The sequence below is a fragment of the Eschrichtius robustus genome, chromosome 7, assembly GCF_028021215.1.
Source record: "Eschrichtius robustus isolate mEscRob2 chromosome 7, mEscRob2.pri, whole genome shotgun sequence".
Taxonomy (NCBI): Eukaryota; Metazoa; Chordata; class Mammalia; order Artiodactyla; family Eschrichtiidae; genus Eschrichtius; species Eschrichtius robustus.
The window spans coordinates 106,438,772-106,454,752 of NC_090830.1; the positions used below are offsets into that span (position 1 = coordinate 106,438,772).

Genomic DNA, 15,981 nt, shown 5'->3' on the forward strand with positions numbered 1-15,981 from the left:
TTTCTTCGCATTGCATTTATCATCTAAGACACTGTATAATTTATTTATAGTCCACCAGAAGTATGAAGATTTAAAAACTTGGGCCAAGTGTCAACACTACAATAAATCCTTTTGTCCCCGTCATTCACATTTAACAGTTATCAATCAAGATTTTGCTACACTTGCTAAATTCTCTTTTTCCTTTGTTGAAGCCCTTTTTAACCCTTCCTATGGTAAAATGAAACAGAAAAACAAATACCAAGCTTAATGACTCACTGTAAGGTAAATACTCTTTTAACCACCTCTTGGAAATGGTTTGAATCGTTTTCTGTTCTGCTTTTAAAGCTTTGTTAGGGGGCTTATGGAACAGCTTTTTTAGTCCAAGAATAACTTGGTCCCTCTTCTGAATGTTCTTGAAGCCCCATACATTAAGAGGCCTTTCAGCTTTGGCTGACGGGAATGTGAACTGTTCCTGAGCCCTTGTGAGCACAGGGATTGTTCTGCCTGCTTTCTAGTTGCTCTTTTCCTGGCCTTCATTTTCTTACACTCACACACTGATCAGTACTCAGCCTGAGGATGCCACTGCAGATCTTCAGAGCCTCTTTTGTATGCAACTGTCTCCTCTCTGGTACTTGACCTTGGTTTGCTAGCTCCTCTGAGTTTTGCACTCTGTCTTTTCAACTCAGGGAGACTGTTGAGCTCTATTTGGGTTCTTCCTCCATTATTTGCACTTGGAAGTTGCCTCCAGGCAGTAAGCTGGGCAATCAGAAGATTCACGTCGTTTGTGACAGTGTTCACTGTTCTTTGCTGCGTGTTGCTGAAAACCACTGATATATTTTATCTAGATTTTAGTTGCTTAAGGCAAGAGGGTAAATCTGTTCACAGGACAGTGTTCACTGTCCTTTGCTGTGTGTTGCTGAAAACCGTTGATATATTTTATCTAGATTTTAGTTGCTTAAGGCAGGAGGGTAAATCTGTTCTCTGTTACTCCATAAAGGCTTGAAGCGCAAGTTCTTGTTATTTAATTTTTATATACAGTTTCTTCATTGTGAACTTAAGTTATTTGAGATGTGTGTTTCATACTTTGCATTTTCCACTTTTGACACTAAGAAAAAATTATCTTACAGGAACAGAAGAAGAAAGAGAAATTGGAGAGAAAAAAGGAATCTTTAAAAGTTACTAAGGTAATAAACAGTAAGCTAGAATATTTTGTATACGTTACCTTCGATATTGAAGACATTCTCGTATTCTTTTGACTATTGATCATCTATTTAATTTTAATCTTCTTTATCTGATAACCTATCTTTGTTGGTTGCATAGAAATATGTAAAATCTGTTTCTCAGTATTTTAGATATGGGAGGAGAGCTAAACTATGACCTTTTTAGTTTCTTATTCTGTGGACTATATTTCATAATAGCAAAATTTCACTTTCTTATCTGGGGAAAAATCTGCGAATATTTTATACCTCAAGGCATTTTATAAGTGGCCAGCTCTTTTGGAGCATGTAATGCTTACTCTTCTTCATGCCTCTAACCTCATCATGTCAACTTGGAGCCATAAGAATAATCTAAATTTGTATCTTGTACATAGCTGTAGCAGTGGAACCAAAATTGGAACATATGGCATATATGGTAATAGCATTTCAGATAGAGCATTCATTTAGGGATAGCCTGAATTTTAGATGTGATCTTTTTGGGAAATACGTTTTAACATGAGGCTGTTTAATGCCATATTGATAGGGATTGTACAAACAACACTTGTGTTAGTGAAAAGAGAAACAATAAAGGTAACATTTATTGAGTACTTACTATGTGCCGGGTATTGTTCTAAGCTTTACATGTTTTTACTTAATTCTCAAAGCAGCTCTGTTAGGTAGAGATACTGTTATTATCTACATTTTATGTATAAAGAAACTGATGCAAGGAGATAAGGCACAGTTCATCCTCATTATTTATAGATCCCATACTTGCCACTTAGCCTACTCGCTAAAATTTGTCACCTGTGTTTTTGTGGTCATTCACAGACATGTGCATGTGCAGAATGGCAAAAAATTAGAGTCTCCCAACATGCACATTCCCAGCTGAGGTCAAACAAAGCTATCTGCCTTATTTAAGTTGTCACAGTGTAAACAAGTGTCCTTTTTGTGGTCTATTTAATGCCATGATTTTTGCATTTTTGTGGTTTTGGTGGTTTTGCTGTTTAAAAGACTGTCAGCCACATTGTGCTGAAGTGCTGTCTAGCGTTCTATTGCAAGAAGGCTGTGATGTTCCTTATGGAGAAAATATGTGTGTTAGATAAGCTTCCTTCAGATGTGAGTTACAATGATGTTGGCTTTGAGTTCAGTGTTAATCAGCATATGTTTTAAATGAGGTGTGTTTAAACAGCAACACACATAAAATAGGGTTATGCGTTGATCAGTTGATGAAGATGTGACCAGAGGCTTGCAGGAACCTAAACTTGTATTTCTTCTAGATGCACTGGTTCAGTGTTCACTAGTTCAGTATTCACAGCGACTTTATAGAACACAACTATTGTGAATGAGAATTGACTAACTTTGAAGGTCACATATCTAATAAATAGTAATGCCAGGATTTGAACCTAGGATTAATTTCGGATTCCACACTTAATTTCTATACCAAACTGCCTTTGTTAGAAAATATCAAAATGCCAATAGGAAAAATAGGTAGGGTATCTTTAAGTCCAGTTACTTGATTCTTAGTGTGGTTATTGGTGATGTTAAAGTACATAGCAGATAACTGCAACAAAAGCAATTGTGGAAAACTGATGTTTGACTCAGTTGCGAATTCCAGGAGTTTATTTTGGGTTTTTGAAGAATGTACTTAAAATTTTTCTGGCTTAACCATTTACCCCGTACTCTTCAAACTGCTGATTTCAATCAGCCTTCACTTTCACCCAGCTAACTTTTTATACCAGATTTCGGGGTTTTTTCCCTTTATTCTAAAGGTGTCAACCATTAAATTCTGCCTATTCCATTTCACTAGTCTCTTTTGGTGCTTTCTTTTTTAATCCTTTAAATTTTTAACTTCATTTTTATATTTACCTTATTTCTTTGTCATTTTTATTTTTCATACATGTTGTCTACCTATTCTTTGCCAGCTCTCATTCTGAAACTTTGTTTTTGAACACTTCTTCCTTTCCCTTATCTCCTTTCACTAGTAATTTTTCAGTTGGTTTTCTTTTTTATTTCTACTGTCAGTTGTATTTAACTTATACTGAAAATGAGTACTCCTTCCATACCATACCCAATGAGTATCTTCAGCATAAATGTACAGTTAGAGAAGATGTACATGGTAATTTCAAAATAAAAATGCCTTCTGTGTTTAGTTTTGAAATGTCTCTTACATGGAAGAAAACTGAGGAAAGTAGAGTCTTTGGGAAAAAGTAGAGGGATATGGTTACAAACAGGTTATAGTAGGGAAATACAGAAAAAGATTACCTTTTGGTAAGCATAATAGTGAAGAGTTGTGGATGTGGTTCAACTGCAAGGAAAGCTAACCTAATCAGTGCCTTTTAACATATAATACCATAGAAGTCTTTAGGAAAATAATACTCTAAATCCTTGTTTTGTAGGGTAAAAATTCCATTGATGCAAGTGAGGAGAATGCAGGTAAATTTCCTTGTTCCAGTTTTGAAGACTATGTGTTTATATTTTTGTTTTAATTACTATAAAAAATAAATTTTTTTTTTATAGTTATGAGAAGGAAAAGAGGAAGAGAAGATGAATCATACAATATTTCAGAGGTCATGTCAAAAGAGGTAAAAATAAAGGGGGAAGGACACATAAGATTCGATGTTGAGTAAAACCTATTGTGGGTTTTGAACCACCTTAAAGCTGTATTGATTACTGTTATTTACCTGGGTTTTCAGCCAGTTAAGTGTTTTAAGGAGGAAGATGGTACCATCTTCCTGTTTGTTAAAGGAGCATGAGCTTGGCCTAATCAGAAATTATTATAACTTCTTAGAACCTCAAAACTGTATCTTAAGAACTCTGTTCTTTGTTTGAAGACCATTAAGGAACTAAAATCATAAACTCATTTCTAAAGCCATTTCTTTTTTTACCTTCTCACTTATTACCTCATTAAATAGAAACTAATTAAAGAGTGTCCTCAGTTATGACAAACCCTAAATATTCCTTAAGCATAATTTAATGTATCACATTCTTAATATTAAAAAAAATTCTAACCTTGATTACCTACTCCATTTTTCTTTTACCTGAGATTCTAACTCTTTACATCTTCATAAGGTATAAAGTTTCACATAATACTTGTCTTTAGTCTAGGGATGTACTCTGATATTTTCCCTTTTTTCCCATTTAAAAATAATAGTTGAGACCCACTCAATTTATTATGGAACACACTCAGCCTGCAGTTTGAAAAACACTATTAATGAGATTTATTGAAGTTTAACTAATCACACGGCTGTTATTTTAATTCATCAAATGTTGGTGGCATATCTGCTATGGACAAACTTTGTTCTAAGTGGATAAGATCAATTAGTAAAGAAAGGTAATTGTAATAGGGAAGAACCTTTTGTATTATAAGTTAATCACTAAAGGGATGTTGCCTATAAGCTTAAATTATACATAATGGCCCATCTCTGGGAACCCTGCTTCCCAGGAATGAGCATTAAGCTAAAATACCTTTGTTTAGCTCACAGGAAACATACTGACCAGGCCCACCTGTGAATGACCGCAGGGAGGAAGAAATTAACACATCCCCTTCAGAGGCTGATGGGAACCAGGAAATGTTTGACTTTACTCCCTCCCCTTTTAGTGTAAAAGGAGCCTGAATTCTAACTTGGGCAAGATGGTTCTTTGGGGCATGAGCCCACCATCTTCTCAGTTTGCTGGCCTTCCGAATAAAGTTGTTATTCCTTGCCCCAGCAACTCGTCTCTTTTGATTATTGGCCTGTCAAGCAGTGAGCGGTACGAGCTTAGACTCGGCAACATAATCACTGTCTTTGCCTTAGCCTATATCCAGTGAGAAAAATTTAGAAGGAAGTAGTCAATATAATTGGATAATTGGAAAATGCTATTGAGCATATAGAGGGGCTCTTAACTCAAGCATGAGGTTCATAAAGGTTTCATCTAGGAAGCTGAGACTTGAGGGATAAAAGTTAAATCATTTAAAGGTGGGGGTAGGTTAATAGGGAAATAGTAAGATATAGGGAAGATACTGGGGATGTGTTGTAGGAAGAGATAATAACCTTTGACAAATGTCCAGAGGCAGGAGAGTTCCTGGAAAGTTAAAAAAACTTAAAAGGAAATTATATTTGGTTCCAGTTTGTAAACAAACAAATGGTGAAGGATGAAGCTATAGAGGTAAGCAGTGTCAGGAGTTTAGGAGGTTTAATTTCTAAAAAGAATACTTAGTAGTTGGTATCGTTTTGAGTCATTCACAAATTGTTCTCCAAAAAGGTTCAGCTTATCTAGCCATTTTAAAAGACAACCCTTCTATCAGTTCTCTATATAAAATCTCTTTGGCCTTAGAATATGAATATCTATACTTACATAATACTTTACATATACACATGTATGTATGTATGTGGTGTCAGTCACTTACATGTCCTGTCATTTTCCTGTGTATCTCAAATTTGAGATATGCTTAAAATTTCTTGAATGTATCATACTATTTTATTCCCTTGGTCCTCTGCACATGCTATTCTTTCTGCTTGAAATACAGCCTAATTCTGTCTTTAATGATTATGCCTTGATGACAACTTTTTCAGATAATTTGTTATAATACTCTCCTAAGTCACCAGGGACATTGTCTCCTTACCCTTAGCATCTAGTAGGTAATTCAGAATCAGAACACTTTTATTCTGTATTTTTAATGTATTTGTCTTTGCCTCTTGCTCAGGATTGCAAACTCAGGCCTCTAATCCAGAGAGAGGCCTGAAGTGGGCTGGAGTTGGGACTAATACATTTGGGAGTGAATCCTTGAATGATGGTAGTAACCTAGAGCAGGGTTTGGAGAACTTTTTTTGTAGAGGGCCAGATGGTAAACATTTTTGGCTTTGAGTAGTTTTGTGGGTAACTAATCAACCCTGAACTTTGCCGTTGTATCCAGAAAGCAGCCATAGACAGACTGTAAACCAGTGAGCCTGATTTTGTTCTAATTAAACTTTATTTAGACATTTATAAAAACAGGTTGCCGGCTGGAGTTGGTCCACGGTCTGTAGTTTGCCAGCCTCTGTACTAGAGGACTTCGCGAATTTGGAATTAGTCTATTCAGATAAGCTTCGACTTAAAAAAAAAAAAAAGCTGGAAAATTTAGGAGTAAATATCCCAATTTTTAAGTGCTGCTAACGAATTCAGAATTTTATAAGATTCTATCGGCTTCATTCCCTATGAATTCATGGCATGATGGTGTAAAGAAAATAAAAGACCTGGACTGTAAAAAAAAAAAAAAAGATTCTATGGGCTTAATTTTTTCTGAGGTCCACCTGTATTTTAATTACCTTCAAGGCTTATCCCCATTTCCTGGCATAAAATCAGAACAAGAATAAACATTTGTTAAATAAATGAATGAACCACATTCATTGTTATTTTGTTTTTGTTTTCTCAATGTTTTAGGAAATTTTGTCTGTGGCTAAGAAAAGTAAAAAGGAGAATGAGGTAAGAGATTTATAATAGATATTAAATTTAGGAGTCATATTTGCTTCCCTGATCTCTTAATCACCAGTGTACATTTTTGCTCACTAGTTATCCTATTTCTTAGCTTTTTAAAAAAAATAACCATTTGGCTTTTTTTATCCTAACAATCTTCTTATATATCAAGTTTAAGTGGTCTATTGCATGTTCCTTAGTGTGTAAATATTAATTTATGGGTCTTTGGGAGTCTAGCAATGATGCAAGTAACTGTAACCATATGGATATATACATTCCACATGTATATATTCCATAGCTTGTGGAAGCCCTGAGGGATACTTTAATCTTGTTTCTGGCCTTCAAGATTTTCTTTGGTTCTGTTTGGGAAGGCTTGATTTTACCCCCACCCCTAACCCCTCATTTTATGTAGAGAGGTTCCTTGTTACCTGAGTATTTACTATCCAAACCCCTATAATTACAAGATTTATTCTTTGTTCAGTATAAGGATTGGTTTATGATGCAGTTATAACCCAACTATGTTTAATGTAAATAAGATGAAGTAAGCATATTTTTAATAAATATTTAGTTGCATTTTTAAAGATAAAGCCCAATCTAATCTTCTACCACAATTTACTGTGGAATTGACATTTTATAATATACAATAAATAAACATATTGATCTTGTGTTCATTGGAAGAATCCTGACAAATGTATACATCTGTGTAACTATTATCCAAATCAAGATTTAGAACCTTTTCATTATGGTAGAAGGATCCCTTGTATCCCTTTCCAGTCATTTCCCCACCCCAAACCTAAAGGCAACTGCCTCTTGACTTCTATCATAGTAGTTTTGCCCAATTTTTTAAAAAAACTTCTATCACAATCTAGTTTTCATACAAATGAAATATAAATATGTATTCTTTTATTTCCTGCTACTTTTCATTCAGCGTGGATGATAATCATTGATGTTGTTGAGTTTGTTACTAGTCGGTTTCTTTTTATTGCTGAGTAGTATTCCATTGAATATTATAATGTCTTAATCCATTTTCTTCATGAGCATTTGGATTGTTTCCACTTTGTGACTATTCTGAATGAGGCTGCTATGATAATTTGTGTAAAGATCTTTGTGTGGACACGTTTTGATATTTTTTCGGTATATACCTAGGAATGGAATTGCTGGGTCATATGGTAAATGTAATTAAACTTTATAAGAAAGTACAGATCTTTTTCCAAAGTGAACACACCATTTTACTCTCACAAGAAGTGTATGAAAGTTTCAGTTCACATTATTGCCAGCATTTCATGTTGTTAATCTTTTTGATTTTAGCCATTCTACTGAATGTGAAATGAATCTCATGTAGTTTTATTTTGCCTTTTCTTATTTACTAATGTAGAGTTTATTTTCATGTTTGTAATGGCTGTTTATATGTTTTCTTTTGTAAAGTTTCTGTTCATATCTTTTGCCCAGTTACTGGGTTATTTGTCCTTTTGTTGATATATGAGTTCTATAATCTCATTGTTGTCACATATATAGACTGTATTTTCTTTAAGTTCGTGGCTTGCCTACTCATTTTCTTAATGATATCTTTTAATAAGCAGAAAATTTTAAATTTTGTAATAGCCCAAATCATTACCTTTTTTCTTTTGGTGGTTAGTGCTTTTTTGTCTTGTATAAGAAGTGTTTGTCTATCACAAGGTTATCAAGTTATTCTCTGTTTTCTTCTAAAAGCTTTATGGTTCTGGGTTTGATGTTTAGGTATATCGTTTCATCACAGATTTTATGTATGGAGTGGTGAAACTCAAGTTTCCTATTTTTTCAGTTGAATATGCAGTTGTGGCATCATTTATAAGACTTACCATTTGTAAGACTTCCCTTTGAATTGACTTAATCCTTGTTTTCATTTTCTTAAAATGGAGTTGTGGACATAGCTAACCAATAAAAATCTACCATTGGTCATAAGTTGGTGCTGTGTCACAAACAGATAAATTGACATTCTTAAGTTTGATATAGTGAGTTTTTAAACTGTATTTACTTTGCCCCTTTGCCTGTAGTGAAAGTAATTACTTAGATGAAAGTAAATATTTTTATGTTCCTTGAAAATATTTTTTTTAACAGACATTATCTGTTATCCTTCCTATGGATGAAGGAAATTATTAAGAAAATAGTTTAATAAATTCTTGGGTAGCACATTTTAGAGGTTTGGAAGGGATGTATAATTGTAAAGGTCATTTCAGAAGTATATGCCTGTTATATGTAAGGGTTATTTTCAGAAGTGTTTTTTTTTCCCCAGTGGCTTTGAATTTGTGGGGGAAAGGAAGTAACAGTCTAGAGGGTTTTATTAAACATGTAGCTTTATTTTTTCATACCCAATGATTATACGACTGGTCAAATTTTGATTAGCAGTTACATTTTCTGATTAATGGAGGGTAGCAGCATTATTATGTATTAAACTTCTAATTAAACTTTTTTCTTTACAGGATGAAAGCTCCTCTTCTAATCTCTGTGTAGAAGATCTTCAGAAAAATAAAGATTCAAATAGTAAAATTAAAGATAGATTATCTCAAACAGTTAGGCAAAATACTAAATTCTTTTTTGACCCAGTTCGGAAATGTAATGGACAGCCAGTACCCTTTCAGCAACCAAAACACTTCACAGGAGGAGTGATGCGATGGTACCAAGTGGAAGGCATGGAATGGCTTAGGGTAATGAATCCTCAATTTTAATACAAGATATTGGTTCATTTCTATATGATAACCTATTAATATGATGTAACACAACTTGAGTTGTTCCTTCTTTGTTTCACTATTATATATAAAACAAACATTTCTGTGTAAATACTTATTTTCTAACTTACTTACCCAGAGTAAATTTTTGAAAGTGAAAAATCATCTTATTCAAGGCTATCAACATTTTTATGGCTTTGATAACTGACTTCCCACAAGTGTTATTATAACTTACAGTGTGAATATGTCAGTCTCATCATAATTATCATCTTTGGGTTAAAAGAAGAAATAAACTTACTGCTGATTCAATAGGTGTTTATGTCAGCATTTAAATACAGTGTATATTATTTTTGTCCAGATGCTTTGGGAAAATGGAATTAATGGCATTTTAGCAGATGAAATGGGATTGGGAAAGACAGTTCAATGCATTGCTACAATTGCATTGATGATTCAGAGAGGAGTACCTGGACCTTTTCTCGTCTGTGGCCCTTTGTCTACACTTCCTAACTGGATGGCTGAATTCCAAAGATTTACACCAGAAGTAAGACATGTTTCCTTTTATTAAATGTATTATCATTACAAATGTTTTATTGTTTTGTTGCCTGAATTAAGTTATAGATCTCTTAACTAAAATTATGTTGATTTCTGTGTAGCACTATATCTTATTTGACTTATCTTTCAATCTCAGCAATACCTTCTCTAAGTTTATATAGAATAAACTAAGTTTCTATAGTAATCTCAGACATCTTGCCTAAAACATCCCTGGGTGGTTTTTAGTGCCTTGAATAATTTGACTCACCTGAGATAGACCTGGGTAGAATTTATTTTTTAATTCTGTTCATCCTTATTATGGTGTTTTCCTTCCATACCTATGCGTTTTAGCTACATCATTGCATTATGAGAAGTATATATTCCAAAAATAACTTCACCATCTCTCTCACCTTACACTCAATTTGGTTTTATGGCTTTTTTATCCTCCCATAGTAGCCCAATAATTTATTAGAATTGATTGACTCATTTTGCTATAGAAATATAGAACTAAAGTTAAGTTAAATTATATTTTTTCTCTCAGAAGTGATTAACTTTATATTTTACAAATTGTTGTTATTTACATTTTGTTCTAAAGTTTGTTATAAATCAATATAAAATCTTTCAGATTCCTACTATGTTATATCATGGGACCCAGCAAGAACGTCGAAAATTGGTAAAGCATATTCACAAACGGAAAGGGACATTGCAGATTCATCCTGTGGTGATCACTTCATTTGAGATAGCCATGAGAGACCGAAATGCATTACAGGTATGAATGGTCTTATTGGATTCTTTGTAATCCATAAATCACATTTTTCTTAACTTATAACACTTTGTCACCATCCAGTAGCATTTGTTTATTTATTTATTTTTTCTGATGGAAGTAATAGATTGCATTGTGCATATTCCTTTAGAACCTGGAGGTTTATATTAACAGAAAGATTGATGGGCTTCCCTGGTGGCACAGTGGTTAAGAATCTGCCTGTCAATGCAGGGGACATGGGTCCGAGCTCTGGTCCGGGAAGATCCCACATGATGGGGAGCAACTGAGCCCGTGCGCCACAACTACTGAGCCTGCACTCTAGGGCCCGCAAGCGACAACTACTGAACCCGTATGCCACAAGTACTGAAGCCCACGTGCCTAAAGCCGTGCTCTGCAACAAGAGAAGCCACGGCAGTGAGAAGCGCATTCACCACAACGAAGAGTAGCCCCTGCTTGCCGCAGCTAGAGAAAGCCCACACTCAGCAATGAAGACCCAATGCAGCCAAAATAAATAAAATAAATAAATTATAAAAAGAAAAAGAACGATTGAGATGAAGGTTGTAGTCTCTAACAAGAAAATTAAAGCCTTTGGTACTTTAATCTATAGCCATGACACCATTTTATTTATTCATTTATTTTTTATTTTTTAATTTTAAAATTAAAAATTTTTTCCTTGTTTTCTTTTTTTTTTTAATTAATTAATTAATTAATTAATTTGCTGTGTTGGGTCTTCGTTGCTGCGAGCGGGCTTTCTCTAGTTGTGGTGAGCGGGGGCTACTCTTCGTTGCGGTGCGCAGGCTTCTCATTGTCGTGGCTTCTCTTGTTGCAGAGCACGGGCTCTAGGCACACAGGCTTCAGTAGTTGTGGCATGTGGGCTCAGTAGTTGTGGCTTGTGGGAACTAGAGCACAGGCTCAGTAGTTGTGGCACACGGGCTTAGCTGCTCTGCGGCATGTGGGATGTTCCCGGACCAGGGCTCGAACACGTGTCTCCTGCATTGGCAGGTGTATTCTTAACCACTGTGCCACCAGGGAAGCCCTCCTTGTTTTCTTTTTCTAATTTAATTTAATTTACTTTAATTTAATTTTTTTGGCTGCACCGCACGGCATGCAGGATCCTGGTTCCCCGGTCGGGGAGCGAACCCGTGCCCCCTGCAGTGGAAGCGCAGAGTCCTAACCACTGTACCACAAGGGAATTCCCTCCACAACACCATTTTAGAATCAGCCAGACATAGACCTAATCTGTGAATGTATTACAGATATCTCTGACAAGTGCTTTAAGTATATAGAACTTATCCATTTAATTTTAATTAAATAGTGGAATATATGAAGACAAGTTATTTTTTACTATCTTATGGATCTACTATGGCATAACATTCCCATATCTGTTTTTCTTTGTGTTGTAGCTAGTTATTTATTAGTGCCCAAGTTATTGTAATGCAGTTGGAAAATGGACTTCTCATTGCCTCTCTCAGTTCATTTTTTGGTGTTTTGAACTTCTTCCTCACTGCTCCACGTATTTCACATACAGTTCTTTACTGCTTTGTTTGACTCTGACCAGTACAGTTGACCCTTGAACAACATGGGGGTTAGGGGCGCCCACCCTATGTGCAGTAGAAAGTTTGCATATATTTTATAGTGGGCCCTCCATATCCACAGTTCCAGATCTGGATTCAACCACTCGTGAATCATGTAGTACATACGTAGTATTTACTATTGAAAAAATCTGCATATGAGTGGACCTGTGCATTTCAAACTTGTGTTGCTCAAGATTCAACTGTATATCAGATTTTACTTGTGTGCTGGTAGAACTTTGGAATGTGGTTTGCAGTTATTTCTTCACAGTAAAAGTAATACATATTGCATGTAGGAAAAAGTAGTGTACAGAAAGACCTGAAAGCACTTGTAATTCTACCTGAGAATTACTACTGCTGTGTTATATAACTATTGTTAGCATATAGGTATAATTTATAAATATGGTAATACTTTATGTTGCTTATTGAAACACCTGTTTTCTACTAAATAATATAACATGAATATCTTCTAATTATTTTGATTACCATAGCCAGACCATATTGAAACAGTAAGCTTCCTTGTCAATTCCATTTGCCAGTGGCTAGAATTTTTGTAATTTTCCCTTTCACTGAATTTTTGTTATTATTTCAAGGATCCTAGCTTTAGGGGTTGATGGCATTGGGGGTACACGACTCCTATTCCTGAGTGGCAGCAGAAGTAAATGAGTCCATTTACTAATTCATTTATCAGATTCCTCACCATTTCTGTTGCATTGGGTTTTCTCTTTTGCTTAGTCATTTATGAAGGATGTTGTATATTTTGTTTCATTTTGTTAAGGTAGATATAGTGAGAGATTATTCAGCCTATCTGATTTGTTTGCCTTATCAGAAAAAGAGTTCCAAGTTTTTTATTAAAGAAGTCATAATATTATTTTAAAATTTTCTTTTCACTTTGCTATGAATGTATAAAGTAGAATGCAAAAGATGGCCCATTTCATACTCTTCCCCCAATTTGCCAATCCCATTATCCAAGGATACCTACAGTTGCCAGTTTGGTACTTATATTTCCCAGAAATATTGCATATTTCTGTATTTTTACACAGTAAAACAGAGGAACTTAAGTTTGCTTAATCAAGATAAAAGAGCACAGATATTAAAGATGAGAAATTAAAACAATTTTCATGACAACTTAATGAAAGTAAATGGTTAGCTTTCTGTGAAGATATAAATTACCAAAATTAGCTCCAGAAGAAAGGAAAAACCTAAACAAACCAAACTATGTAAGAAGTTGAGAACACCATCAGATAAAAAAAAGAATGTCAATCTCAGATGTGGGCTTCAAGAATGAAAATTCTAACGATATTTAATGTTTCAGAGCATATAGAACTAATAAAGTCCTTCAGTTCTTTTTTTAGGACTGCAAGATAACACTAATTAAAACTTGACAGAGCATTAGAAAGGAAAACTACAGACTGCTTTGACTAAAGAATGTGAATGGAGAGATCTGAAATATATAACAGCAGGTGGACTTTATTAGTTCAGGACCAAGTGAGGTCTATTTCAGCAACACAAGTATATATCAGTTTTAGGAAATTAACTCATTCTCTTAGTAGATCAGAGGAAAACATGATCATCTCAATAGGTATAGAAATACCATTTGATAAAATCGAACATCCATTCCTAATAAAGAGGTTTTATCTTTAAAATTGCTTTTAGGAAAAATTGTGAGATCATCATATAAAAAGTTTCCCCTGAATTCCTTTTCTAGAATTGCTACTGGAAATACTTAATAGTAGATGAAGGACACAGGATTAAGAACATGAAGTGCCGCCTAATCAGGGAGTTAAAACGATTCAATGCGGATAACAAGCTTCTTTTGACTGGTACTCCTTTGCAAAACAACTTATCAGAGCTTTGGTCATTGCTGAACTTTTTGTTGCCAGATGTATTTGATGACTTGAAAAGGTAGGTAAGCGGTTATTTAATTATTTCCTATGTTTTTCTAACTGTCTCAAAACCTGTGCTCATAGTTAAAATTAATTTCTGTCTTCTAGGTAGCTGGATTAAAGTGATAGCTTTTGGCCAGTTCTTTGTGGTATATATATTCTGCTCTTTTTATTTTATTTTTTTCCAGTTTTATTGAGAAATAATTGACATATCACTGTATAAGTTTAAGATGTACAGTATGACGGTTTGATTTATATGTATTGTGAAGTGATTAACACAATAGGTTTAGTTAACATCCATTATCTCAAATAGATAAAATGAAAAGAAAAAGTTTTTCTCCTTGTGATGAGAACTCGTAGGATCTACTCTTAACAACTTTCCTATATATCATAGAGCCGTGTTAAGTGTAGTCACCATGTTGTACATTACATCCCTGGTCTTTATTTACTTTATAACTGGAAGTTTGTACGTTTTAACCACCTTCCTCCAATTCCCCTTCCCCCAAAAAGTATGTTCTACTTTTGACACAAATTATCAGAGGAGATAAATAAAAGATTATTTAAAAGCTTTTATTGCATTGATTAATTAGAGACCAACTGTTTTATGCTGCCTTAAAAAAAATTTTTTTTTTGGCCACACTGCACGGCTTGTGGGATCTTAACTCCCCAACCAGGGATCGAACCTGGGCCCACAGCAGTGAAAGCCCCAAATGTCTTAACCACTGGACTGCCAGGGAATTCCCTGCCTTAACATATTTTTATAAAGCTCCTTATTGTCTTAACTTTGTGAAACACTTTAGGTGGATTTTTCTCATTATCTTCTCACAAACAAGAGATAGAGAGGTTGAAGGGATAGGGGTTGATACATCCCCTGTCTCACACATAAGAAAACCCAAGTGTCAAGTTATTAAAAATATAACTAGTTAATGCCAGAGTCAAAAATATAACCAGAGTCTCCCAGTTTCACCCTCATGCTTTTTACTCTAGAAACTGTTTGAATCTTAGCTTATATAATAAAAATCAAAATATAAACATAGTTTTCAGAAAATCATTGGTATACTCAGAACGGAAGAGTAAATAATCTTACCAGACATTAAAAATAATTAACATAGAAGTATCAAAATCAGGAGGGCAAAATAATTGATTTATACTTACTTTGGCATCAGTGAAGGAAGAACGTTAATTTTATATGGGAGAATAACTTTTAATGTTTTATCTGGAGAATGTATTCCACCTCTGGTGACCAGATATTAGCCCAAGGCCAGGCTGTCTTAAGGAACATTTATTAAAAGGCAAGATTTCCAGGTCCTATGCATTTCCACTGAGTTAGAACACTGAGGGAGGAGCTGGGAATCTGAATTTATAAAATGTGCCTGAGGTGATGAAATTTTGGGAATATCTGATGTAACTACTGCATTAATGTTGTTGGCATTTTTCCCAATTGTATTTACTGACAATATAGTGTTACTTAGTATAGACATGCTTATATTTAATAGCTCATGTTAATAGGGTTTTTTTTTTTTAACATTGTGAAGAACTAAGGATATTAATAGATACCATTATCAGGGTACATATATGTTGAATTTTAAAAACACTGTAGTGGGTCACATTTTTACCTAAAGAGAGAGATCATATGGCCTTGATATTCAGAGATAGTTTTCATTTCTTTAACTTTATTAAAATGTTTCATAAAATGTGTACCTTAGGATGTGAGGGCAATCTGGCTGTGACATCTGTCACCCCACTGATCGCTAGGGTTGATTTGGCTGACCTGGCTGGCTAGGCCAGTATCCCTTTCCTCCCATGGGACATGTGCATCCCTCCCGAAGCTATGTGCTTCGTCGTAGAGGACAACATTCCCCAATAGAGGAGGACCCATCTCAAGGTCCATCTGTAGGAGAACATGGGATAGTCACG

At 34.7% G+C, this 15,981-nt stretch overlaps 1 protein-coding gene across 1 annotated transcript in view; it reads left to right on the forward strand.

Annotated features, from left to right (window-relative positions):
- HELLS (helicase, lymphoid specific) overlaps window positions 1-15,981 on the forward strand; it is a 39,877-nt gene that overhangs the window by 7,718 nt on the left and 16,178 nt on the right. The window contains exons 4-11 of the mRNA XM_068548241.1: window positions 1,107-1,163; window positions 3,572-3,608; window positions 3,693-3,757; window positions 6,576-6,617; window positions 9,068-9,292; window positions 9,672-9,854; window positions 10,470-10,613; window positions 13,887-14,083. Of these exons, the coding sequence (XP_068404342.1) occupies window positions 1,107-1,163; window positions 3,572-3,608; window positions 3,693-3,757; window positions 6,576-6,617; window positions 9,068-9,292; window positions 9,672-9,854; window positions 10,470-10,613; window positions 13,887-14,083 (950 nt within the window). The remainder of the gene's footprint in view (window positions 1-1,106; window positions 1,164-3,571; window positions 3,609-3,692; window positions 3,758-6,575; window positions 6,618-9,067; window positions 9,293-9,671; window positions 9,855-10,469; window positions 10,614-13,886; window positions 14,084-15,981) is intronic.